The sequence below is a fragment of the Aspergillus ibericus genome (assembly GCF_003184845.1).
Source record: "Aspergillus ibericus CBS 121593 unplaced genomic scaffold BO80scaffold_19, whole genome shotgun sequence".
NCBI classification, from domain to species: Eukaryota; Fungi; Ascomycota; class Eurotiomycetes; order Eurotiales; family Aspergillaceae; genus Aspergillus; species Aspergillus ibericus.
The window spans coordinates 486,234-512,256 of record NW_020292117.1 but is presented as its reverse complement, the minus strand read 5'-3'; the positions used below and the strand labels follow the sequence as shown (position 1 = coordinate 512,256).

The 26,023-nt window shown below is 53.3% G+C and overlaps 9 protein-coding genes across 9 annotated transcripts; 6 read left to right on the top strand and 3 right to left on the bottom strand.

Annotated features, from left to right (window-relative positions):
• Positions 1 to 495: 495 nt before the first annotated feature.
• BO80DRAFT_71462 (uncharacterized protein) lies at positions 496 to 1,515 on the top strand. The gene has a single exon (XM_025724741.1). The coding sequence runs from the start codon at positions 532 to 534 to the stop codon at positions 1,246 to 1,248; it is 717 nt and encodes a 238-aa protein (XP_025575491.1). The 5' UTR covers positions 496 to 531; the 3' UTR covers positions 1,249 to 1,515.
• Positions 1,516 to 4,750: 3,235 nt separating this feature from the next.
• has1 (ATP-dependent RNA helicase HAS1) lies at positions 4,751 to 7,018 on the top strand. Its single transcript, XM_025717781.1, has 5 exons — positions 4,751 to 5,411; positions 5,475 to 5,720; positions 5,775 to 6,250; positions 6,305 to 6,565; positions 6,632 to 7,018. The coding sequence occupies exons 1-5, from the start codon at positions 4,820 to 4,822 to the stop codon at positions 6,878 to 6,880; spliced, it is 1,824 nt and encodes a 607-aa protein (XP_025575490.1). The 5' UTR covers positions 4,751 to 4,819; the 3' UTR covers positions 6,881 to 7,018.
• Positions 7,019 to 10,188: 3,170 nt separating this feature from the next.
• On the top strand, positions 10,189 to 15,604 carry BO80DRAFT_474417 (uncharacterized protein; the record flags this gene model as incomplete). The annotated part of the gene is made up of 3 exons (XM_025723187.1): positions 10,189 to 13,530; positions 13,581 to 14,996; positions 15,057 to 15,604. 3 exons carry the CDS (start codon positions 10,189 to 10,191, stop codon positions 15,207 to 15,209), a joined length of 4,911 nt encoding a protein of 1,636 aa, XP_025575489.1. The 3' UTR covers positions 15,210 to 15,604.
• Positions 15,605 to 15,737: 133 nt separating this feature from the next.
• BO80DRAFT_445020 (putative metallo-beta-lactamase domain protein) lies at positions 15,738 to 16,904 on the top strand (the record flags this gene model as incomplete). Its single annotated transcript, XM_025721466.1, has 3 exons — positions 15,738 to 15,856; positions 15,913 to 16,615; positions 16,710 to 16,904. 3 exons carry the CDS (start codon positions 15,738 to 15,740, stop codon positions 16,902 to 16,904), a joined length of 1,017 nt encoding a protein of 338 aa, XP_025575488.1.
• Positions 16,905 to 17,357: 453 nt separating this feature from the next.
• BO80DRAFT_425130 (uncharacterized protein) lies at positions 17,358 to 17,966 on the bottom strand (the record flags this gene model as incomplete). Its single annotated transcript, XM_025719449.1, has 1 exon — positions 17,358 to 17,966. A coding segment is annotated over exon 1 (535 nt), but the record flags the coding sequence as incomplete, so codon positions are not given.
• A 273-nt stretch (positions 17,967 to 18,239) lies between these two features.
• On the top strand, positions 18,240 to 19,887 carry BO80DRAFT_71315 (putative haloacid dehalogenase-like hydrolase). Its single transcript, XM_025724740.1, has 5 exons — positions 18,240 to 18,409; positions 18,489 to 18,521; positions 18,605 to 18,814; positions 18,960 to 19,122; positions 19,182 to 19,887. The coding sequence occupies exons 1-5, from the start codon at positions 18,249 to 18,251 to the stop codon at positions 19,401 to 19,403; spliced, it is 789 nt and encodes a 262-aa protein (XP_025575486.1). The 5' UTR covers positions 18,240 to 18,248; the 3' UTR covers positions 19,404 to 19,887.
• On the bottom strand, positions 19,181 to 21,606 carry BO80DRAFT_464815 (zinc knuckle domain protein). The gene is made up of 2 exons (XM_025722681.1): positions 20,536 to 21,606; positions 19,181 to 20,485 (listed from the first exon to the last, which is right to left on the bottom strand). Exons 1-2 carry the CDS (start codon positions 21,526 to 21,528, stop codon positions 19,613 to 19,615), a joined length of 1,866 nt encoding a protein of 621 aa, XP_025575485.1. The 5' UTR covers positions 21,529 to 21,606; the 3' UTR covers positions 19,181 to 19,612.
• Positions 21,607 to 22,154: 548 nt separating this feature from the next.
• BO80DRAFT_71298 (ORMDL family protein) lies at positions 22,155 to 23,308 on the top strand. The gene is made up of 3 exons (XM_025724739.1): positions 22,155 to 22,457; positions 22,569 to 22,927; positions 22,981 to 23,308. The coding sequence occupies exons 1-3, from the start codon at positions 22,325 to 22,327 to the stop codon at positions 23,026 to 23,028; spliced, it is 540 nt and encodes a 179-aa protein (XP_025575484.1). The 5' UTR covers positions 22,155 to 22,324; the 3' UTR covers positions 23,029 to 23,308.
• Positions 23,309 to 25,010: 1,702 nt separating this feature from the next.
• Positions 25,011 to 25,901, bottom strand: BO80DRAFT_425125 (SDR family oxidoreductase). The gene is made up of 2 exons (XM_025719448.1): positions 25,271 to 25,901; positions 25,011 to 25,219 (listed from the first exon to the last, which is right to left on the bottom strand). The coding sequence occupies exons 1-2, from the start codon at positions 25,878 to 25,880 to the stop codon at positions 25,026 to 25,028; spliced, it is 804 nt and encodes a 267-aa protein (XP_025575483.1). The 5' UTR covers positions 25,881 to 25,901; the 3' UTR covers positions 25,011 to 25,025.
• Positions 25,902 to 26,023: the final 122 nt, after the last annotated feature.

Sequence of the window (26,023 nt, the reverse complement as noted above, 5' to 3'; positions counted from 1 at the left end):
GAGCGTTCTGGTCGCAGGAGAGACGGCCGGAATGCTGGTTGTGAAACCACCGGAGACCTCGAGGCGCTGACTCAGCACGGGGGCGGCACTTGGGCAGCCAATCAGCACCGCGTTTGGGCGTGTCACGGGAAAGTGGAGAGAACCACCGCCGGGCGGAGTGCTGTACGGTACCGTATGCCTGAGGTAAGTTGGTACGTACCTGGTATCTAGCGTGTATGTTCAATGTTGGTCTACCAAGGACGAGGAACAATAACAAGGGAAGCGCTTCCAATTCCAACAAAGACCGTCCTGGGTGAGCGGCTCAGGAAGTATGGGCGGTAAACTGGGCTCGTAGAAGACCAATCAACTAATACGCAGGGGTGATATCCACGATCCCTCACTCCGGGAACAAGGTCCGGAACGATCACAAGGTCCAGGTCAAGGTCAGAAGCATATAGCAAGCAGAAAGGTAGAAAGGACTATGCTGCTCAGCTGCTGGTCTACATACTAATAATACCTGGGTCGGGGCGAGTGGCAGCTGCCAGGCCGGGAATGATCAGATCATTAGAGTCATCATGCCTCCTGCTCTTCCGTCGCCTGTCCCAAACTGAAGTCATCGACTCGATTTTCCTGCCCCAAGTCCCAAGTCCCAAGTCTGCCCGACTCCAGCTGGTGTGCACGCGCGTCCCTCAGGGGGTTGGGTCTGGCCCAAATGCGGATGCCTACTTATGCTTTTCATTACCCGCCGGGCCGCGCTCTGATTTGTCTAGCACCGGCAAGCTAGAGGATTTTTATGGCGCCGGGGGAGCCAAACGGCTGGCAATCATGGATGGTTCCATCCTCCCACTGCATTACGAAATTACCGCCCTCCATGCTTGTGGGGTGCAACTGCAGACTTACAGACTCGCAGAGGTTAAGATCCGATGCCAGTGGATCTGTTCTGCCGCTGTTCACACTTCAGTCGTCCTGGGTCGCAATACCTTGGTGCAGGTGGACACCATCCATCCCACGGCGCTTGTTGTATGCCCCAAAAGATCTACACCACAATCGCGTCCGGTCTCACTGCAATGTCCACTGTCCGCCCACCACTACACAGTGCTTGTTGGCCGTCTACGTAGGACACTCCATGCCCTTGTTCACACCGACCTTGTTCACCTGCTTTCTTCTGCCCCTCCACCTTCTCTTTCGCCCTTTCTCACCGCCTACATCAGATCGCATGCTGCTATTAATAACCTTGCATTTCCACGAGTTTCTGCAACGAGCCAATGAGACGCACTGCTGCGACTGAAACCATTGTGGTGCGTACCGATCCAGCGCAAGGAGCAAAGGCGATGCAACCTAGCAAACTCCTATCTGGATTGCGGCCACTAGCAAGACAGCATTAAGGACTGAGGTCTCAGTACCCCATACATATGAGACGTCAGGTCCTTTATCGATCACCTTGAACTGTCAAATGATAAATCTCCAGCAGAGGTTATATTCCGGCCGATCTACCTTTGTTTCAACCGTGGACCTGGACCCTGTGCCTGTGCCGGTGCCGGTGCCTGGGTGCCTGGGGCCGTGTAAGGTAACGCCGTGACGGTGTAACAAAGCGACCATGAGCTGCTGCTGAGTAATTACCTTGTAAGGCCGTGGGAATCCTGTCTCATGTCAGACGTCGATAACCTGCCTCAAAAGGATAGAGAAACGGCAGAGACGGGCCACTTGTTCTTGGGCGTTGACATGGGCCCGTGTTAATTACTGTTGATCTGGAAGATCACAAGAATGGTAAGAGAGATCGTACTCGTATCTTGGGATTGACATATGGGTAGGGCGCCCCAGAGGCGTTCTCGGAGACACTATGAGGGAGGGTTCTGGCGACTATTTGTTGCGCGAGGGAACTGCGCTGCACAGCCTCCTCCTTGCCCAATCTTCCAGAAACCAAACTATCTATTGAGCGATCCACCTATTGCCGATTTAATCAACTGCAAACGAGCAACATGGCACAATATCAGGTCGACTGCTCTCACCATGAACTTTCAGATGGTTATATCAACATTCCCTTGTCTCCGAGCACCTTTCCGACACACGGACATGGAATTGAGATGGCATCGCTTCCCGCATCCCTGATCAACGCCGAGCGAAAAGGCAGATCACCAGGCCTGCCCGTCCGTGACTGCGCATCATGACGTCCTTTTCCCCCCATTGATCATCTCCCAACCCCGTACTTTTTCTCCCGTGTGAATTTACCACGAAGCAGCTCTCTTACCATAGTATTCCACCATTCCCATTTCTTCTTTTACACCTGACCGAATATGTTGGGACGAAAAGGAAGCCCATCTTAGCGGATTCACCATCAGGGTCCCGAACCGCTGACGCCTCAACCTTGGACGACGGATGGCTCGTCCTATTTTTGGCTCCTGGCCTACGACTGCAGAACCAAGGATTGCGTGGCTCTCGACTACGCCACTCTTCGAGATCTCGCCTGGTCCATTTCTTACGACTTGGTGATTGTGTTTCATGATAGGTCTCAACCTTAAATATGAGTCGGCTAGAGAACTCCGCGTACAATTAACAATTCATAATTAGATAATATGACAAGCATAACTACTTTTATCAGAGACTCTTATTACATCGTTAATGTTATAGCGGGGTTCCAACGCAGGATTTATATATATTTTTGAACTACTAGGGAAGACTGCGCACCAATTACTAGGCTCCATAACAGCAATAAAAGACCGGATTAATCTGGATAACACAGTTCTAGTATAACTTGGACTCTTGAGACAACTATATGAAGGATATAAAGTAAAACACACGTTTTCTAATCTCTGTACTCCATCCAAACCCTTATACTACCTATGACCAGCAAAAGAAACCAGAAATTTTCAGCTACTCGCACACTGGCAGCCAACCATTGAAAGAACCCTCGAACTAAATCTAGTCCAATCTTATTCTCGACCCTTTCTACCTATCTATGCCCTGTGCACTTTCCCGTCCTGGTATCGCTAGACCCTGTTTGCAATAGCATTATGGAGTACTCCGTATAGTTATCTTGATGCCTAAATACCGGCACATACAGGGTTCGAATCACGGATATGATTCTTTCATGTTTAAACACTGTTTTAGTATTCTCTGGTAAATCAATATAGCAATGGGTTACTACTACTTGTACGAGATGTTATCAAATTCTTCAAGTTTTGCGGTCACAACATTTGCTGACGTGTCTCTGGATGCTTTACGTATTGGCCCCGCACAAAAGTCTTGAATGTAGTCCGTGCCGCCATTATGGTGTTCGAGTTGCGTACAACTAGGACTAATGTTCGTTGTATGAGAAACGGCAGATACTTAAGCGGACTTTCGCAAGGTACCCGGTGACGAATGGGTATGTTTGAAGCGGCAGAGAGGGAACAAGGCGTACTCATAGGTCAGCCTTGCGCTTCCGATAACCAATATGGGCGACTGACATCGGGGCTACCGAGCTGTCAGTGGACAGGAATACTAAGTATAGGCCAATCTGAAACATTTGACAAGTCACCTTCAATTCTATGTCAGCATGTTGAACTTGCTTACTTCGGAGATTGAGAGCCAAGCCGCCGTCAGGGGCAGGCTGGACATTTGGATGGTAGCTGGGCCAAGAGCATATGGAGTGTGCCTAATCAAGATATGATAGTGAAAAGGGGCGAGTTCCCTCACAGCCACAATTGGCGCCCACAGAGGTCTTGGGAGTCTCGAATGAATAGGAATTACGCAGTCCGCGTCTTTGACGAAGCGGACTGGACTCGTTCTATGATAAATGCAAGCGCCGGAGCATGATGTGGAACGTTCAGTGCCAAATACCATGTGTGCATGGTACCTACAGTTTGTGGCATTTCGTCGATTATTTCCCTCTTAGGGACTTCCAGGTCACGATAGGCATTCCGAGTCTGTATAGCCAGAGGTATCCCGATTACCCTTGAGGATCACTAGAAAGCCCCGACTTAGCGATGGCAGAAAACCCGAGTATCCGGGCTCGGAATTCGGAACTCGGAATAAGATGCCTATGTGATCAAAAGCGATGGTATCCACTAGATATCGGTATGGAGAGTAAGATCTTGTCCAGGGGTACCAAGTAGTACTACTAAGACCTCCAGACGGCCTGAGTCGTCATCAGGTTGACGGGCGCGATAACGTAGATCTGACTGTCAGAGATGCAGCTTCCTTGTACCAGAGAGTTCCACATTTCAGATGATTCTGCCCGATGAAGGCATTTTGGAGATGCGATGCGACTCGAAGATGGGTTGTTGCGATGAAAGTATTTCTAGGCGACTAGCGTTAGCTCTTCCCTCGGTTTCCGGAACTTGATGGGAGATACCGAGCATGTCGGATACTAGACGAGCCGAAATTGGAGTGTATACTATTGTCACGATTATGCCAGGCATTGGCAAGATGTATAGAAAGATATATTTGAAGATGAATTCGGGGGATATGTCGTTGTTGCTTCGAGCTATATACTGTCAAAGCGTAGAAAAAAGCATGGCTTGGCAGGCCCATATATCCTGGCACTGAGGTAGCTCATGAGAAACTATCATGTTCGGTATGAAACTGTAAAGCAACGGTATATTCTAGATGTCAAGGGAGAAGCAGCAGGTGGAAGGTATGGCTGTGGAAAGAGGCAACAGTTATGCCTCAGGCAGTAAGCGCACGGACTTGGCGAGGACCAATTATCGCCCCTTATCAACACGTGACGCGGAGTTTGGCAGAACCGGACCAAAAAAAAGAGAAAAGAAAAAAAAGGGCCTACCTGCTTCACGTTCCAGACTTTCCCCCCACCTCGAATTTTTTCGCAAAGGGAACCGTCTCCGGAAGGTGCTCAGTCAAGATGCCGATCCCCGTGGATTCCGCGAAATCTATCAACAAGAAGCGCAAGAGAAAGCACGGTGCGCGCGCTGCGACCGAGACCGAAGATGCTTCTCCGAAGCCCGCAGTCGAGAATGCCGCGACCGAAGTGACCGAGCCCTCCACGGAAAAGAAGAAGAAGACGAAGAACGTCGAGTCTGTCAAGGAGGCTGAGAAGGAAGAGAAGCCCAAGAAGCGGAAGGTTGACGACTCTGGCGAGGAGGATGAGAACGACAGCGAGGAGGAAGTCCGCCAGGCTGAACCAGATGATGAGGAAGGAGAGGGTGAGGAAACTGGAAACGGTGCGGACCTTCCTTCGCTGGATGCTGTCCGTCTGCCTCAGACGGATGGCGAGCCGAAGAAGTTCACCGAATTGAACCTCTCGGAGAAGACGATGAAGGGTATTCAAGATATGGGCTTCGAAACTATGACTGAGATTCAGCAACGTACCATTCCTCCGCTGCTTGCTGGCCGTGATGTTCTGGGTGCCGCAAAGACAGGTTCCGGAAAGACCCTGTCGTTCTTGATCCCTGCCGTGGAGATGTTGAGCGCATTGCGCTTCAAGCCTCGCAATGGTGGGTCACAATCCATTTACTGGGCGCTTGTTCGATCGTTGATGGGCTAACTTTTCTATTCAGGTACTGGTGTTCTTGTGGTTTCTCCTACTAGAGAGTTGGCGTTGCAGATCTTTGGTGTGGCTAGAGAGTTGATGGCACACCACTCGCAAACATATGGTATTGTTATTGGAGGTGCGAACCGCCGTGCGGAGGCAGAGAAGCTCACCAAGGGTGTCAACCTGCTCATTGCCACCCCCGGACGGTTGCTCGATCACCTGCAGAACACCCCTGGCTTTGTGTTCAAGAACCTGAAGACACTCGTCATTGGTAAGTACGATGTGTTTATGCGCACAACAGGACAGTTTTCTAACGCTAGTGTAGATGAGGCGGATCGTATTCTGGAAGTCGGTTTCGAGGACGAAATGCGTCAGATTGTCAAGATTTTGCCTTCCGAGGAGAGACAGACCATGCTGTTCTCTGCCACCCAGACCACGAAAGTCGAAGATTTGGCACGGATATCCCTGCGCCCCGGCCCTCTGTACATCAACGTCGACCACCGGAAGGAGCACAGCACAGTCGAGGGTCTGGAACAGGGCTATGTCATCTGTGAGGCTGACAAGCGTTTCCTGCTCCTCTTCTCCTTCCTTAAGCGCAACCTCAAGAAGAAGATTATTGTTTTCTTCTCCAGCTGTAACTGCGTGAAGTACCATGCGGAGTTGCTCAACTATATTGACCTACCGGTGCTCGAGCTCCACGGAAAGCAGAAGCAGCAGAAGCGGACCAACACATTCTTCGAGTTCTGCAACGCCAAGCAAGGAACTTTGATCTGCACTGATGTTGCTGCCAGAGGTTTGGATGTAAGTCATCTACCGGCCTAACATCTTGTCGGAGTATTATCTAACAGTAACCAGATTCCGGCTGTGGACTGGATTATCCAGTTCGATCCTCCGGATGACACCAGAGATTACGTTCACCGTGTCGGTCGTACGGCCCGTGGTGTCAACGGAAAGGGACGCAGTTTGATGTTCTTGCAGCCGTCCGAGGTTGGCTTCTTGAAGCATCTGAAGGAGGCTCGTGTTCCAGTCGTGGAGTTCGATTTCCCGGCCAACAAGATCGTCAACGTTCAGTCTCAGCTTGAGAAGTTGATTGGTCAGAACTACTACCTGAACAAGGTGAGTTTCAAGCTACCTTATACTATACTGTGTAATCGTGTTTCCGTACTGACCCAACATGTCTAGTCCGCCAAGGAAGGTTACCGCGCCTACCTCCAGGCCTATGCCTCCCACTCCCTCCGGTCCGTGTTCGATGTGCACAAGCTTGACCTGGTTAAGATTGCCAAGGGATTCGGGTTCTCGACGCCGCCGCGCATTGATATCCAGCTGGGTGCCAGCATGAGCCGGGACAAGAAGCAGCAGCAGCAAGGGCGACGGACCTACGGCAGCCAGCCTAAGGGACTGAAGTACAAGCGCAAGCATGATGATGACTGAATTAGCTAAAAGCAGGTGTGTCGTGATTTGTTGAGACTTGGCATTTAGTTTCGGAGTTTACCCTGTGGATATCTGGACTTGTCTACATATAGTTATTTCAATTGTTTTGGTAGATATCTTTAAAAGCATTCTTTGAGCGTCATATCTGCATTGTACCTGTCGTAGTCCTGCCAGTTCTCTCCGAGAGCCAACAGATACCAGTGACAGACGCTGTTTCCCACCATGATACCGAAATAAAGGCCACTTCAGCAGGGGAGGATACACAAAGACTGGCCTGTAGTCATACTCACCGGTCAGCACCTTAGTGGGTTACGAACAGGCCTATTCGACCCTTCCTTGACCATACCTAGTTAATCTTTCACAATGCTGGAGACATATCACTACTTCATACCTATGCAGTATAGCTTACAGCTATTCGGATCCAATCGACCAAAATACCATAACCATCAACACCTATTCACACTAACCCACCCCCATTAGCTCCTCTTGCGTCCTGACACTAGCTAGCTCCTTGGTTGGATTAGCGATGTACTTGGCATCGGGCCCAAAGGTCTCACAGCCCTCGATAGCTGCAATGCATGTCATTTCTGTGCGGTGGCCGCTACAGCATGGATTGGGCTAGTTGTTAGGCTGAATGATCTATGAATAGATCTGGTCTGGATTGGGGGTTGTGATAGGTGATCTTATCTATAGAGGGTCTTTGATATATAGTGTGTACTATGTATAGGGTGGAATCTATATGTACATACATAGTAGCACGGAGTACGGAGTAGTTAAGTAGGTAGGTCCGTCCATCGAGATTCGGAAAATAAAGAAAAGAAGGTTTGCGAAGAATGACCGGAGACTAATTGAGGAATGCTGTCCGGGATGATCGAAAAGTTTAATGGGATGTTGAATTTGGATTCCTGAGGTGGTAGATCGGGATGGTGGCTGCCTGTGATGGACGGGCGGCATCTATTGATCGATCGATAGATTCCTCCCAGCTCGCCACTCAGCATGCTACTGGCTCTGTTCTAACAAATCCCATTGCTCAAAATTGAGTTTGCTGACGGACGGCAACGGACTCTCTTGGAAGCTAGCATCAAGATGACCGGCAAGCATGGAATATCCTTGGACTGATGCGAATCCAGGCCATCTAACAGGGAGGGTGGCTGGGGATGAGTGGTGGCTGGGAAACTCATCCATGGGAAGAAGGGACGGAACGGGATCCGCCGTCGAACTTTTTCCTCGGACGGGATATCCTCGTTCCATCCTCCACCATCCCGGCAAAAGTACGGAACCCTGCTGCGTCCAACGGAAAGCGCGCAATCCAACGTTGCAAGTGGCAGTAAGCAACACTGATCCTGACAGTCACCTGTCCTACAATGTGATGATCGTTGCAATGGGCGTAAAGGCCACCAATCAGCGGGGTAAAGACAGGGCCGATGGATGTGATGAGCTGGCAGCCTTAACCGCCAATGATTGACGGAAAGTCGGTCGTCTGGGAGACCGCCCGGATTTCGAGGTCTGCTTCCTCTGCCATGAGGCGGGTCGGAGGGAGGGAGGGAGGGGAAAAGGCTCCACCTCTGCGATGACTTTTGTCGGACTTTCCTACCGTACCTACACTAGTCATGTTGTTCGGATGCTGATGCTGGCCGTGAGCACCTCGCAGTGGTTTTCGGATTGTCCGGTTCCAGGTACCGCAGAAGATCGTGGCGCTATATGACGAGTCACTTACTCCGTACTGCTGGCAGGGCTCGTGTTTCATGCTGTATAAATGCCAAATGGCAGCCAGTTCCGGAGCATCACGATCCAGGTTTTTCCCACCGTCAGGTTTCATCACCGTGAGTCTCGGGAGGCAAAAACGCTCTCACACACCTGTACAACGGTAATAGGACCACCCATGCCTGGGACTGGCAGACAGACAGGATACAGATCACATCTCGGGTCGCACTACGAAGGCAATAACCCGCCCGTCCAGTGGAAGTGGATGGATGTATGGAACAGAAATTAATTCTCTTCCCGAGGGCTCCTTACATTATGGTGGTCTGGGAGGAAACGGGAGTGGATGAAGGTTTAGACTTGAAGAAGCATAATCGAGAAGAAGGCGATCGCGGATGAGGCAAGGTCGACTGCTCGCCAGTATTTATATCCTCTTAGCAGGGAGAGAGGGCTGTGAGTGCAGTTGCTCGGTCACCATGCGTGGATCTCACCTGGTGGATGAGGATGGATGGACCCCGAAGGATACACACGTAGGAAGCAGTCCACTTCTATTGAACCCAACCAACGTGGGGGATAGCAATGGAACCCAAAGTGAAGTGGAAATACCTCTTCAGACGGCGAGGCGACTATAAGAGCCCAGGAAGCGGGATAATCGCGAGGCTGGAGGGCAGAAGCTCAACCGCATCTTTCTGTCGTTCAGTTGGGTTGCCAGCTCATCCAGGCCGTACCTTACTTAAGGTCCAGCGACTTTTTCGTGTTTAGCCGGCCACTAACCACCTCCATCATCCATAGCATTATTATTATACTCTGCCAGCCTTCTCATTTTCCCTCTCGCCGTTTCCATCCGTCCATTGCCTTCCCCTCATTCTTTTTTCCTTCCGTCCCTGTCTCGCGCCTTTGGTTTGAATTTTCATCTGGGTTGGGTGTGCCCTGCAGCCGACTCAGTTCCCCAGCCCAGCCCGAATTTCCTCCACCCAATGCACGGGCGACTCTTGCGGTGAATGCACATGGCCACCACCGACTGATTGATTAACCACACCGATTGTTGGCTTATCGCAAGTGAGGGAGCTTCCTCAATTCACTTACGCACCTCATCGTCTCTCTCCCTCTTTCATCCTAACCACCTTCGACTCTTGCCTTTTGTGTTCCTCTCCTCCTCCACTGTTAATCCTGCTGTTGTTGCATATTCCTCCCAACCCCCAGCGCTGGTACGCTTCCTCTCTTTGCTTTTTGTGATATCGCAGCCTCCCTCACAGCTGCCCTCTGCGTCCCCACCTGCTCTGATCGCCATTCATCTCCCCATTCCCATCATCTCCTGCCCATCCGTCCACCCCTCTAATTCCTTCTACCCCCCGAGCTGCATATCGATCGGTCCGATCTGTAGTGACACTCCAATCTGTTAGCAGTCGGACCCAGTACCAGCCTTAATCTTCCCACCACTTACCTTGATCCCCCCCTGCACGCCTCCTGCCCCTGAAATCTTGCAAGTCCCTAAAAAAGGAAAAAAGAAAATCAAGAAGAAAAAAAAAAGAAAAGAAATTCCCCCCAAAGCAGAGTATGGTCTTGTCTGGCTGAAAAGAAAAGATCCTCCGCTCTTTTCCTCCATCATGGGCGTCGACACCCGCAGACCGATCTTGCCTGCCCCCACTGAATCCATTGTCGATACCAACGGCAGCATCACAGGCACTGATCTGGCAACTGACATATCTCGCCGCACAGACAGGACCTCATACTCCATTCCTGACGACGGGAGCCCCGTCACCATCCCCACTCGCCGGAAACACCGATCCCGCGGGGACGACTCCAAACTGTCCCGCTCATCGCAGCACTCCCAGACCTCCCTGCTCATCGAGTATTTCGAGGGCGGGAAGGGTTCTGGATCCCTAACTTCCCGGCCCAGCGTCCGCGTCCGAGTTACCCCTTCCTCCGCTCGGAAGCTCAAGGACAAGGATCACATCCAGATTACCGAGTCGAGCGGGAACCGGAAACCGGTCTATTCCCGCCGCATCTCTCTCAGTTCGCCCCACAAGCACAAGGCGCTGGGTGAGTCGGGTGCCGATGATCACAGCATCAGTTCTTCCAACTCCGCCACCGACGAGAACCAGCCTCCTGGCCATTCGCCTGTAGAAATCGAACTAATGAATCGTGACCAAGGCAGTGAGCTCTCTGCCCTGTCTCGCGACACGAGGTACTTCCACCCAACCTCGGACATCTCTTCGATGCCCGCGGATAGCATGCTAGACGCCCCTTCGTCCGGTCCCCGTCGCAAACGCAGCCAGAGTCTTTCAAGAGAGTCCAAGGAATACCTCAAAACCCCCCGGCGACAACGCAGTCGCAGTCTGAGCACCGAACGAATTGCTCATCGAGTCGCAGAGAAGCTCAGCAACGATCCTCGTGACGTCTCCAGGCAACGCCGACGCGCCGAGAGAAGCAGATTTGAAGACAGCGACAACCAAGACATGGATCCGAAGTCCTCTCGACGTCGAATACCTGACGACATGATGAGCCCCGAGTCCAGCCTTCTCAGTGCCTCAGCTGTGTCCTCTCATCGACGTTCCGGGGACCAGTACTCGTTCAAATCCGGCACGTCGAAGTCTTCGATAAACAACCCGAAGCTTCTTGAAACCGTTGAAGACGCGATCCGACGGCTGATCCTGCCGGAGCTGAAGGAACTCAAGAAGGATCAGAAGGTCATCTCAAACACATCCAAGTTTGACCGCGACATGAACGCCTCGTACTCCTCAGCCAGCACGCCGTCTCGGGATGAGCTAGGAAGGCGACTCTCCAAGCATGCTAGTGCCCCCGACGTCCGGAAGCCCAAGGTCGTCCTCAATAAAGATAGTCGCGATGAAGGTATCATTCTTTCTGGCGACTCAGTGCCCTCCCACAAAGAACGCAGATCCAGTAAGGATAGCGAGAGAAGCTACGAGAGAAGCCAGGATATCGGGTACATCAAATGGGCCAATCGGCCCGAGTTGACGGAGCAAGAAAAGTTGCGACGACAAAGGAGCAAAGGACTGCGATCAGCGGAAAAGGCTGCGCTCGTTGGGACGGCCTTGACGGCCGCGGCCCTCCAGCACCACGATTCGCGTTCGAGCCTCGACAAGAACGAGGGGAGAAGGAGAAGTAGTGGGCCCCGAAACCCTGGAAGTATTAACGAAACCGAACTAGTCTTCCAGAAGCACAATGTTGCCCCTATGCCGCTACGCAGTGCGATTGAATCAGACCTGACAAGAGCCTCCCTTCTCTCCGAGCAAACCGCAGAACCGGCAGCCCCGTACGGGGCCCCATACGGCGACACCAGGTTTCAAGAAGTATCCCGCGGTTCCCCTATCCAGCCGCTGTCTCCCGGAACTCGCACTCCGAATCGCACACCACTGGACACGCGATACGAGCTGAAGCTCAAGCACAGCAACCTGTCTAGCCACGACTTGTCGATCCACAGCCCCCCGAGTCGCTCGCCTGTTGGGGACGCCGCCGCAGGGGCTATCGCAGCTGCTGCCGCAGCCAATCTGCTCGACCACTCCGAAAATCATGATCTCGATTTCAGTGATTTGACAAGTCGTCGGCGCACTCTCAGTCCAATACAGAGTGTGGCCAGCAATCAGAGCCAGTCTCCGGTCAAGCAGGACTTGACCCATTTTGATAGGTACGATTACTCCGAAGATGAACGAGAATTGGAGCCGCGCCTCTCGATTGACTCTCTTTCGTCTGCGCCCAGCACGAATTTGGCAAGATCAACGCGCCCTGAAGGCCTTAGTATCACGAGCCAGACGGAGTCCCTCCGCCGCCAGCAGGAGCACGGTCCCGAGCTCGGCTACGAGGAGACCCCCCGGCCATCCCCACGAGATGGAAGACACTGGGAGACAGAATCCGAAGATGACGAGGATGACGACCAGCATTCACTGGCAGAGACAGAGACTCAGAGCACCGTGGGTAAACGGATAACCGGGTACACCGACAGCGAGATCGACTACCACCACGACAAGGTAGATCAAGGCCGACCTGTTGCTGAAAGCCGTGGCACCAACCCTCAATTCATGCATCCAGTGGCAGTTGAATCGGCGGTCGCCTCCCTGCTAGACCCTACAATCCTGGACACCAAGTCCAGTCAGTCTGGAGCGAATCGGTCCATGGCAGGCATCCCGGAACAAGAGGAGAGCCACGAACCTGAACCTACGGAGCTGCCGGACCAGACAACCCATGAATCTCGCCAAGGAAGCCCTCTTGAGCATCGCGAGGATGCTCCCAGTCCCGACGCGACCTCATTCCCTAGACGGATGGGTGCTACGTCGCCGCCTCAGAGCGTCACTCAGTCGCTGGACGACCTGGCTGAGCCCGCTCCCTTGTTCGCAGGTGGCCTTGATGACCTTGATGAGAGCCCAATGCCGCATGAAGATGATCGAAGCCCAGATTCTGAATCGGAAATCAATACAAATCCTTCCATCATCCAAGGTCCAGCGGCCCATGAGAACAGTTGGTCCTTCAACCGGACGCCCTCCAAAGACGCTCCATCGCCCCTCTTTGACAAATCCGGTGCCGCTGCTGGGGCAGGTTTGGGCCTGGGATCGGTTGACCAACCACACTATGAGCAAGACTACTACCCCGAGGACGAATATACTGCGAACAACTATTATGATCAGCAGTACAACAGAGGCCAAATGTTTGGCACGCCACTCGGAGCCAAAGACGAAGGCTATGTCTCGGCCGCAAACCCCCGCTCTCCGAGTGTTGACACCCCAGAGCCTCTTAGTAAAGGCATTGCCGGGATTGATACCAACGGGATGGGTCTCTTTGACAGCCCATTGGGAGGAGATGAGTTCATGCCCTCTCACCAGCGACAATTGAGTGGCTACTCCCAGGGGGTTGGCTCACCCCTATACGATAGTGCCACTGGTAAAGGGATTGACCGGATTCAGTCGAAGGATATCGTTGCCCTCATGGATCATGTGAGTATTCACTTTCGTGGTTGCATGTATCACTGCTAACTTCGGAACAGCTCACCGTGCGCGATGCCCAGCGGAATGCCAGGGATACAGAGATCCTCGTGACTCTTGTGCGAAGCGCCGCCGAAATGCGCAATTCCTTCGAAGAAATGAAGAAATTCATTGCCCAGCAGGATGGAATGCTCATGGACGCCAATGATCGGCAGCATGAGCGGACACATAGGGCTCTTGGCGGGCCACGTCCCCAACCGGTCAGTATGCGCAGCGCTCGTCAGGTGCCTGTGGACGATGGGGATGACATGCGCTCGAAGCGGAAGAACATATTTAAGCGTGCACTCAAGGGATTGAGTCTCAAGAACTCGAATGACCTGACCAGGATTGAGGACATGTTGGAGCAGCTACTGGATGAGGTCGAGGCTCTACGTACCGGTCAGGACGACAGGTTCATGCGTGGAGGCAATCGGCCCGCCAGTGTAGACCCTGAGGGCTATGAGCCTGAGGGTCACGCCGGGACTTCATCCCCGGGAAACCAATCGGAGTACCTCTCGACATCCTCACAGCCCGCTATGGAACCACTTGTTGGCAATTCACTACGGCGGGGCCTTGAAAACCGTGTGAGCACGGTCCCGGAGCTCGATGAAGACATGGAACTCAACGAGCAGGGGGAGTTCTCCAGCCCTCCTATGCCCTCTCAGGAGCCTGCGAACAACCGTCTGGACCGGGCTGGCTCTGCTCCTGTGTCAACGCCTCCTCGCGAGCCCATGGCTTCGGGCGCCCTCAGCAGCGAGGCTACTCCGAAGACGACCGAGAAGGCCAAGAAGCACAAATCGAGCAGCTCTTCGTTCTTCCCCAAGATCTCCCGCTGGTCCAAGACCACGGCATCTTCTATGGGGGACAACATTCGCAATAGCATTCAACCCGGCCGCAAGGAGCGGGCGTCTTTTGATACGTCGCGTTCTGGATCCGAGCTCGCACAGGGACCATACAAGACCGATTATTATGACCCCCAGGGTGAAGATCGATTGCGCTCCACGTATACACTGGATGACCCGCAGCAGGAGAACCGACCTCCGTCTCCCTTGGTTCCGTCTCAAGCGTCAGAAGCCCCGAAGTACCGGGCACACCGGGGCAGTCTCGATCTCCACCATCCCCAGCCTCGCCAGGGACCGTCTGGACGATACCAGTCGCAGCTAGAAACGCAAGCTCAGGTCTACAGAGTACCCTCGGGTGCACCTTCGGAGCAGTGGGGATCCAACCCTAGCTTGTCCGGAGTCAACGCCAACCCGCGCCACAGCGGTGTCAGTCGTCTGTCGCCTATCTCAGATGCAGGCTATTCGGAAGCGAGCTCGCGGCACACGGGGCCGCCGAGGCCGCCGAAGATCAAAGATGAGGGACCACTGATCCCCGAGAGGCCGCCTAAAGTCAAGGAAGATGACGAGCGGTCGTACGTGGAACGAGTTGCTTCGCGGGTGCGTGTTCATATTTGGAAGGGACGCTTTAGTCGCATGATGCTGACCATATCTCTGTAGAGTTCTATCATGCGCTCTCCGCGTAGCACGCCCCCACCCCGGAAGCCCACGGGGCCGCGTCCTCTGACGTCGGGCAGCCAGTACAGCCCTGCGCGGCGGAAGAGAAGCCAATATCGCGCGAGTCCGGAGCAAGTGGACGACATTGACTATTGACGCGACGCATTTTGAAGTTTGATACCCACGTTTTTGTTCTCAAGAGTTATACGATTTTGCCATGTTCACGATTTATGACCCGCGCTTGCGATGATTCTTGCTTTAACGGTTACGACCAGTTGCATATGATGGATGATGTTGCCGAAAGGCATTGGAGGAGGTGTAAACTTGCGGTGATGTTTCAATACCATGTACTCATCTGTTTTATATGATTCCCTTCTTGCTGCATAGTTGAGTCCGGTGGGACAGTTGAGAGTGCATAATGGCGGATGCATGTGTGCATGCGATGGAATAAAAAGTTATCGCGTGTTCGACCTGAAGTCTTGACATCATGGCCCGATGGGGTTATCAGCCACGGGCGGACCGTGGCTACAATGCGGGGTTGATGCGGAGACGAAGCTTATCAGGCGGTGTCTCAGATAGTAGAAGAAGTATATCGAGAGTATAAGAGGACTACCATCTCTGCTCTCCATTTCCCTTCTCGTCCCTACCCTACCATACCAATTTTAAATTTCTTCACTTCTCATCATGACGGACCCTCTCGACCTGGTCATCTGCGCCACCTGCGGCACGCAATACTCGACCCTGACACCTCCTCCGACCTGCACCATCTGCGACGACCCCCGCCAATACGTCCCTCCCACCGGGTATTCCCTTCCCCCCTCCCCATCTTCCTCAAAAAGCTAACAACACATCCTCACAGCCAAACCTGGACCACCCTCCGCACGCTCCAAACCTCAACCCCCACTCCCAACACCCCCAACAACAACAGCACCACCACCAGCAGCAGCACACCCCCCAAACCCAAATACACCAACATCCTGACCCCCCTCCCGCACGCCCCCGAAATCCTGACCATCCACACAACCCCCAAACTCGCCATCGGCCAACGGGCCTTCCTCCTGTGCACCCCCCACGGCAACATCCTCTGGGACTGTCTCACCTACCTGGACGACCGGACCATCGCGCACATCCATTCCCTCGGCGGGATCTCCGCCATCATCATCTCCCATCCGCATTACTATACTACCCATTTGGTCTGGGCGGAGGCGTTTCAGTGTCCGGTGTATTTGTCGGTTGAGGATAGGGAGTGGGTTATGCGGGTTGATACTGATGATAAAGGGGAGGGGTCGGCGAGACAGGTCTTCTGGGAGGGAAAGGAGATGGAGGTGATTAAGGGGTCGGGGGTGTGGGGGATTAAGACCGGGGGACATTTTCCGGGGAGTTCGGTGGTGTGGTGGCCTGGAGAGGGGATGAAGGGGGCGTTGTTGTTGGCGGATACGATTGGGACGGTGCCGAGTGGGATGGGCGATTATGGGGAGGGAGGGGGGAAGGGGTGGGATGTGGACTCGGAGATGGGCATGGGGAGGATCACGTATACGTTTATGTGGAGTTTTCCGAATATGGTTGGTCTTTCTTCATTTCTTTGGTTTGTGCTTTTTTGTCAAAGATGGGGGTAAAGTGGGGGTGAGGTAGGATGTGGGCTAATTGATGATGCAGATTCCTCTTCCTCCAGATGACGTGCATAATATCTGGAAGGCTCTCAAGCATACCGAGTTCGACCAGGCCTATGGGGCGTTCATGGGCATGGACACCGCGGGGAAGTGCAAGCAACGACTCCTGGACAGTGCAAAGATCTTCGTCAAGGCGATGGGATACCTAGACCATGCAATTCACGCGGAGGAATGTCCCTGATTTAACACATTGCATTTGGCTAGCTGCATGCCTGAAGCATTTACACCCAGCATAAACATTATTGGCGCTGTTGCATCCACCAGATACTGCAAGGAATAATATACATTTTGACCCAACTTTGCCCTCACACATCGGTAAATGGCCTCACCGAGGTCCGCACCTCCTCGGCCTCGACAGTGCCATTGTTGGTACACTGGGCCGTTGCCAAAGAGCTCAGCTCCAATCCATCGCTGATGGGAAACCGTCCCGGATAGCTGTCTGCCGAGCGCGTTTGCTGCAGCTGCTCCATATCCAACGCGACCTGGTCTGGCTGCGACTCATCTGCCAGCACGGTGTCCATTGACCACGGACGACTCATAATACTGAACCGCAACCTCTCCGACATGAACCCAGAGAACCGCACTCCCGGGAGCATGCTCTGGCGCTGGCTCGAGCTATTCGATTGTGGATCACTCAACGACAAGCTTCTCCGGACGACGGACGAGTAGACCGAGTCACTGGCAAGAGGCTGATGGCCTAGGAAGTGCACACTCGCTTGTGCACTGGTATGATCGTCGTGCTCTCTTCCTCTGCCAGCGATGGCGAGATCCATACTGCGGCTAGTCACACAGTTTGACAGGCGGACCACTCGCGACGGCACAGGCATCAGCGGGATGGCCAGGCCGGAAGAAGGAGCACTATCGGCCGTGGTTGGTCTCATGTCCGCGCTGGACAGGCCTGCGGTGGATTGCAGACTCTCGTTGAGCTGGGTGTTCTCGGGCGTGATTGTCAGGAGGATGTGGATGATGCGTTGCTCCCTGCGGCTGATGGCCTGGCCGACGTAGCTATTGGGGTATCGGGCAGAGTTTCTGCTCACCCCGGTGAGAGATGCCAGCACATTCAGGAGCTTGATGGTGAGCAGGGCTCCGAGTAGCGAGAGGACCTTGCGGAGGTTGATGGCGTTGATAACGGAGGCGTGAGACGCTGCTGGGAGCTCGTTGGCCGGCATGGTGATCGTCAGGGTGTATAAATTTGTCGGGACGAACGATGCGAAGGGAGATGGATGAAGACGATCATTGTGAGGTGTCAGGTGGATTGCCTGGTTGGGGAGGAAGTGCTGTTGCAGCTGCAGGAAGGAGCCACCAATCCATCTTCCGTCAAGCAGGTTCGCGATGTAGACAAAGTCAATCGGCCATACGTATCGTACGGTACGGTGTATAGAGTCGTGGTGATGCTATACTACGCCCGGGCAAATGAGAGCCCAGCATCTCCGCACCGCGCCAGACCAGCTCCACCGGCTATCTTATCAACGCCACTCCTCCATCCTCTATCCTATCCTTTCTCTTCTTCCCATTCCCACTCTCCATGTCCACCGCTCAATCCATCCGGCGTTTTCCTCGTCGTCTCATGGCTTCCCTCAGCGATTACTCCCTCCGCCAACGGCGGTTCGCCCCCATCCACCCCTACAAGCAGTCCTCCGCACCCCCGCTTCAGGGCATCGTCTTTGACGTAGACGGCACCTTATGGTACATACTACATACCACATCATGCTCTTCTCAATTCCATCCCATTTCCAACTCCTAAGCTAACAGGACAAAACCTCAGTCTCCCCCAAAACCACATGTTCACTGAAATGCGGTACGTCCGTTCCCTCCCCCTCCCCCAGCTCCTCTATGCTCTCTCAACCCATATATCTACAACAAAAATCTAACAACAACCAGAGAAGCCCTCAACATCGACAAAAAAGTCGACATCCTCCACCATATCAGCCGTCTCCCCACCCCAGAAGCTCGTCTCGAAGCCGCCAACAAAATCAAAGCCATCGAGCGCACCGCCATGACCACCCAAGAACCCCAGCCGGGGCTAGTCGAGTTAATGGATTTTCTTGAAGAGCGGGGGGTGAAGCGTGCTTTGTGTACGAGGAATTTTGAGTATGTGCCTCCCACCTTTCCCCCTAATGTAAATGTTAATTTAGGTCTTTTTCAATCTCCTGTCTGTGTTTGTTAGTTATACGAATACGAGGATATCTGGTATGGCATCGATATTGTTACTCATACTGACACTGGGACTATGTAGAGCCCCCGTCCTCCACCTCCTTAATAACCATCTCCCCGCCCACGTCTTCCTCCCCATCATCACCCGCGAAACACCAGGGTTAATGCCCAAGCCCGATCCTGCGGGGATCTTGTTCATTGCGAATGAGTGGGGATTGGATGGTGGGGCCGGCGGGTTGATTATGGTATGTTGATCCATATTCGTCCATTAGACTTCGAAGGTAGGTGGCTAATGCGCATGTAGGTTGGCGATAGTCTCGATGACATGACAGCCGGACATACCGCCGGCGCAGCGACAGTACTGCTCCTGAACGACCATAACGGGCATTTAAAAGACCATGCCCATACGGATCTGTGCATCGAGAGACTAGACGAGTTGATTGACATTTTGGATTCCGGATTCGTAGGACATCGTGGTGGGGGAAAGGTACCCACGGGTACGGATCAGGGGATACAGTACATATAGAGTCTCTTGTACATTGAACACATGGAACATAGTTCGGGGCTGTACATACGGGCGGACTCTTGGATTACAGACGCAGATGCAGGTGCAGACGAGCTTTTGATATACACATCTATCAATCAATCAAACCCCGGGGTATAGCTGTACACACAGGAAACGCCAACCGAAGAGTCAACGACCTGTCTTCATCATTATTCATCATACCAATTTCATCACAGTCGGTACTTGTCCCATGCCTTTTTGGCTGCGCTAGGAAGCGGACGATAGGCATCACCGCCGCCGCCACCGCCGCCTCGCTTGCCGCCACGGCCTCCTCCGCGGCCCCCTCCGCGTCCGGGATTGCCGTTGCCTCTGGTCGAAGGACGGCTCGGGAGTGAACCCCGTCCGCTATTCGGTTGCCAGCTATCTCTGCCGCGTCCGCGCGAGGGACGGGGATTAGGAGATAATGACCGCTGGCGGGAGTTGTTGCCAGATGAGTAGTTGTTATTGTTGTTTCCTCTATAACCGCCCGTCGGGGCCAGGTTCTTGTTCTGTCCAATGCCAGCGCCGAACCGGATGTGGCCGCGGTTGCCGCCTCTATTGACGGGTTGGCGGCGGTCTGGTCGCGCCATCATGTCGTCGCTGTCGGATGAGGGAGAGCGCTGGTCGGCGCGGCCCCGGATCTTCATGCCTCTTCCTTGGCCTCGGGGTGCAGCGCCGCCGCGCCGGGCAGGCATGACAGAGTTGATGTTGGTGATCATGTCTGGGTCGATTCCGCGGAGGGTCCAGGAGGAGGAGCGTAGTCCTGAGGGTAAGGAGGGACAGTCGCCGATGATATGGCGGTTGCTGGTGCAGTGGGCACAAGATAATGAGACGAGGACAGGGTCGGAGGATGTGTCTTGGGGAGAGAATTTCCACATGAGATCGCAGTTCAGCTCGAGGTGCTCGGATGATCCGCACAGGTCGCAGGGGAACTCAGTTGTGGAGCCCTTCAGTGGGGACGGACAACACTCTTGGTCGTGACCACGCTGGCGACACCTTTGGCATCGCCTCCAGGACGGGCAGAAACTGCTCTGGTGCTGGTTCCAGGCACCACAATGTACGCACTAGGAGAGTTAGTTGATGTTCTGATCGGAAGAGTCCGAGTAGTACGTACCTCCCGGGAGGGACAGACTTGTGCCAGGTGTCCCTCATGCAGACATTCCGTGCAGGCTATCGGTAGTTGTAGATCGATGGCGTTGATGTCGCGGTCATAGAATCTGTACTTCGCCTGAATGTCCATGTCATCACGATCCAGATCGGCGAGAGTCGAGGGGGCGGTGGGGTATTTCTTCGAGAATCGGAGGAGCGCGTCCTCTTTCGACTGTGTTAGAGTAGTGTCCTGTCCATTGACGGCTTTTCCACCCAGGCCGTCGGATACTGGTAGAGCCTCGGGGTCATATTCGTCATCGCCGTCCGGTGTGATAAGGCCATCCTGGTCCTGACCAAGGCTCTGACCGTTCCGAGACCCGATATTCAGTAGGATCGAATCGTCCGCTTCCGAATCCAGAGACTCCGAGTCGTCTGAGTCGCCAGAGAGCTGCATCTGGCTAGACTCATCCGAGCTTTCATCCTCATCCTCCTCGTCCACCTCACCCTCTTCGTCATCCTGACTAGGTTTCGAGGATTCCGCGTCGTGATCCCCGCCGGACGAGATAGACGCGCTGCGACTGCGCCAAAACTTGTCGTTGACGGCGTCGAACTGGGAGGTGGGCTTGCTCTCGTCTGTCTTCCCGCGACTGCGAAGCGATGTCCGAATCCCACTCTTGCTCCCCTTATTCCAGCTCACAGGCGGCGCGGGTGCGGTGGACGTGGACTCGGCCGGTGCATCACCACCTTCGGAAGAATTGCCATCATCGCTGTCGGAACCCGAAGAGGATGTGTGGTCTGAGTCTACAGCGAGGGCTGCAGCGCTAAAGGTCGCGCCCTGGGGAACAAAGTCGCGGACATTGCGGACATCGGCGGAGCCATTGCGTCGTTGTCTCTTCCGCGGGTTCGGGTTGGGATCCTGAGAGCTCTGGCGCGAGGAGTGGCGGGAGCCGTTTGTCTGAGGACGGGGGGCGACCGCGGCGGTTCTGGAGTCGTTATCGTCGGATGGTGTGTCTGCCATCCTGGAGAAAAATGAAGGGGAGAGAACGGGGCAGCGGTGTAGATGTGAAGAAGCAACAGCGCGATGTTGATTCGTGATTCGGGCAGATTTCGTGGATGGAAATTTACGGGGAGCGGCAGGGACCACCAGCGCGGGGGCGGTTTGGTACGGCGACGGTATGTATTGTCATTTGTCCATCCGACGCATCAGGGGCAGATCGATCCGAGACGGAGGTTTACGGCGTCGTCCTAGACTCGTCGCGGGGGGTCTAGAACGATGAGTTGCAGCAAAGCGTCCGCTTGGGGCTATTCTTAGCCATGCCGACGAGGGTTGAGGATCGGCTCGCTGCCCCTCGGGATTTTGGCGCAGCTGGCATTTTCTCTCCTTCTCCAGCGTCGTTCTTTTCTTCTTCCTTTCGGCCCTGTGTCTTTGATTTTCCGTTGAGATTCTGGCCTTTTTCTTTGGCACCTCGGTAAGGTTACCCCTGTTCTGGTATTACGGAGACGTGCTCCCGTGACCAACACCGCCGCCGATCGTCTTCAAGATCGCCTCCACGCCAGGCGAACATCAGCTTCCATCCAGCCAGCTTGCTCTCTTGTTGCCTCTCCGCCAGTCCCTCTTTTCTCTGCCACTTCCTCGCGGTCTCTCCCCCTCCCTCCCGACCACTCGAGTCGTCGTCTCACTGTCCGATTCCTCCTCTCGATCCCCCCGGTTCCCGCTCAACACCGCCAAAGTGTCTTCCCTACTTGTGCCCCGTGCCATCTCCTTCCCCCCGGACGTCGACGCTGCGTCGCGCCGGTTGACCCCGGACTCCAACATGGCCCAGGGCAAGGCTGGACGGAGGAGACGGTCGAGTAGTATCATCTACCAAGAGCCGGCTGAGTCCATTGAGCACACCAGTGACCAGGCCGCCCTGCCCAATCTGAATGCGAATTGGGTCAACGCCAAGGGTGAGTTTTGGCCACCTCCACCTTCTCCTCCACCGTCGTCTGTCGACGCAACATGAGGGGTTCCCGCGGGGATCGTTTCCAAGTGGCTGACCACGCTGTACTTCCCATTAGGAGCCTGGACCATCCACTTCGTCCTGATCGTTTGCCTTAAGATCTTCTACGACATCATCCCCGGCGTCTCGCAGGAGACTTCATGGACCCTCACCAACATCAGCTATATGTTCGGTTCCTTTATCATGTTCCACTGGGTGCGGGGTATCCCCTTTGAATTCAACGCTGGCGCGTACGACAACCTCAATATGTGGGAGCAGATCGACAATGGAGATCAGTACACTCCCACTAAGAAGTTCCTCCTCTGCGTCCCTATTTGTCTCTTCCTCCTCAGCACGCATTATACCCACTACGACTTGACGTATTTCACGATCAACTTTCTCGCTACGCTGGGGGTGGTCATTCCGAAATTGCCATTTGTTTGTTCCCTTTTTGCCCTGGTGTGAGTCACGCATACTAACCATCGTCTTAGTCGCACCGTCTGCGAATAGGGCTCTTCTCCGATATACCGGAAGAGTAGCCGCACTCTTTCTTTTTCTTTTCCGTTTCCTTTTTGGCTTTTCCCCATTTACTTGCCTTTATTCCCTTAACACTTACCTTGTGTGTTTGTATTGCTTCTTACTACTACTAAACTATTACTTATCCGTTCTTGATAATATTCTCCGCTTGGCGTCGCTGTCTCTTTCCTTGCCCTCTCTCTCTCACTTTCTCTTCCTCTCTTTTCTTTCTCGCCTCGCTTCTTCCCTTGTCTAACATATCTCTGTTTCAATTCGCGGGTTCACACCCAGGAACTGGGCGGCCGGACCCGTCGGAGAGTGCCGGAAAAAGAAAGAAACCGGAGGAGCACTTGAGGAGACCAAGGGTTAAAAAGGGGAAAACTGTGGTTCGGTTTTATAGAAAGGGTGATGGCGTGAATGGGGCGTGCGGAATAGATGAAGATAAGGGGGCCGGTCGGTTGGTTCTGGACTCTCTTCTCATCACCACTACACTCTATATAAGAAGATATTCCTTACTGCTTGGTGTCTGGTAGTGTGGGCGCATCGCGTAGACAGCCATATGGGGTATAGACGATGGCGTGATCAGTAACCCATCGTAGATCCGGAGTAATTTATATGCGTGATACGCTGTATTGTTTCAGGTTTGGGGCCGTATGGAGTTTCAGTTGTCTGGCAGTGATGATAGCTCCAATCGCTTGATTCCGTTGAAGTATACGAACCGAGACTATATTAATACTATAACCTCTAACCACGACTATGAAACGCAGCGCCTTAAACACTGCTACCTCGGCAGCTATCATCTACAATACCCGAGAACATATATGCTAGTAGTACTCAGGTGGAACCGGTTCATCGACATGCACATGGCTAGAACCAACTCCGGCCGTTTGCTAAAAGTGTTTCTAGATTCTCCCTCGCTGGTTGTGTTGTATAATTCGTATGGTTTACGATTTGCGTCTATTCTCCGGTGGTGGTGGTGGTGGTGATGGTGTGATGGTCGGCCGAGTTGGTCACAATCTTGGGACACCGACTCAAGGAGTTTATGTTGATGTTGATATTCGGAGTCGATATTAATAGCCTGTACAGCATTGCGGTTGCTAAACGAGCATTGGGTCTATATCTTCCGAATCGTATCCCTGCTGCTCTAGTATTCCAGAGGTAACGCCGTTCGGCTTTACGGAGCTGGTCTCGCAAGCCATCGATTATCGATGCCCTATCTATGAGTAGATATAAACAATCGACAGCTATTTATGGCGTTGCATCGAGAAGTCGCTTCCATCTGCGAGCAAATTCCCCAGAGTAGTGTTCAATCAGCGTCCCCATAAGGGTTTGTTTGGTGTGATTGCAATGTCTAGGTGGGAGGTGAGGACGGAAGAAGAGCGAGGCACCAGAACCAGAGGGGTCAGCTGACTGACTTGTGTAGCTTTTCAGTTATCGGGAATACTTCAGGTTTCGGTGCTGCCACGCCCGAGCTCAACGAGCTTTGACCCTTCGATGTATTCAGTCACCTCGGGTCAACCACGGAGTCTTCAAGCAGACATATCGAGCAGGCTACGCAGAGCTCTTGGTGAGTCTGTTATCGTACTCATTATGGGGGAAACAGTTCCTATAAGCCCTTCGGAAATGCCGGGAAATAGGTCGATAATAAGTCTAAGATGGAGTCTCACAATCCCATCTTAACCTACAAATCACCTTCCCCAATGGGGCCTGTCAAACTAATCTTTTCAGTTGAATTAGGACAGCATCATTAGATTGGTCCACTGTTTCTATGAAGCAGCAACAAATCTATCGATACTCCCTCGAACATCCAGAACAGTGACACAAGTGGTGGCTGGCGTCCGAAGTCACGTTCTCTATAATGAAAGGTGGGATCGAGAAGAGACCAACGATTAATATGGTTGAGTTGCTTCAAGAGGGGACAAAGGAGAGAGGAGGCAGTTCTAGTACATTTGAGAGGCCTAGCTATGATCCTCTTCCGATACTCGATATCCGATCAATGCAACTTATCAGAGTCCAGACACTAAAACCACCTGATCCTATCGCCATTATGACTCAAAAGCAAGCCGCTAATCTCAGCATCCAGACGCTCGATCACCTGGAGACACTTTCTAACACTTTCCTCAGGCTGAATCTGCCCCTTGAGTTCAGGCTCGGCTGCTTGGAAAAGTTTCAGCAAAAACTCGTTCGCCTGTACTACCGGAAAAGGTTTCTCTCCTGGATTATATGAGTGTCTATCATTACTATAGCAAGGCAAAGGTCACTTGCCCTCCCATGTATCAACCCATCCAGGGCTCAAAGCCAACACCTTGATCTCTCTAGGCGCAAACTCTGCTGCGTACTTGGCGACTTGAACATTCATCCCGGCTTTTGCGACAGAGTATGCGACAGCATTGCTGACACCCGCCGCCTTGATCAAATCCACATCCGCCATGGCGCTGGAGATGTGCACAATTTTCTTCTGGATGCCGTTTTCAATCAGAGGCAGGAAGGCGTTTGTCGTCCATAGGCCGCCGTAAATAGCCGTACTAAATGACGGGTCGAAAGCTTCCCTTATGGCTTGAGCATCGAAGGGAATTTGGGTCGGGTTGAGGGACATGGTGGCCATATCAACCGCGTTGGAGTTGTGAATAAGCACGTCTAGCTGACCGCCAGTGACGGCGGCTGCGGCCGAGGCAGCCTCGAGAACTGACTTGGGGTCCGTCACATCGCCTTTGATAACGTGCACGTTAGGGTGATTAGAGGCGAGCTCAGAGATGTCGGGCGATTCAGGGTTTCGGACAATAGCCAGAACCGTGTTGGCCGGATTGGCAGCAAGTTGACGCACGAACTCGCGGCCAATGCCCTTGGAGGCTCCGGTGATGGCATATGAAGACATTTTGATATCCCGATGATAAAGTAGATCGATTAGTTGCTGGTGCCATTGCAATGTTGGATTTACTTCCATTTATATACAATCGGCCGATTACAAACCCGTCCGACCGGATGATCCGGTTTCCCCGATCCAACGGCTCAGCAACC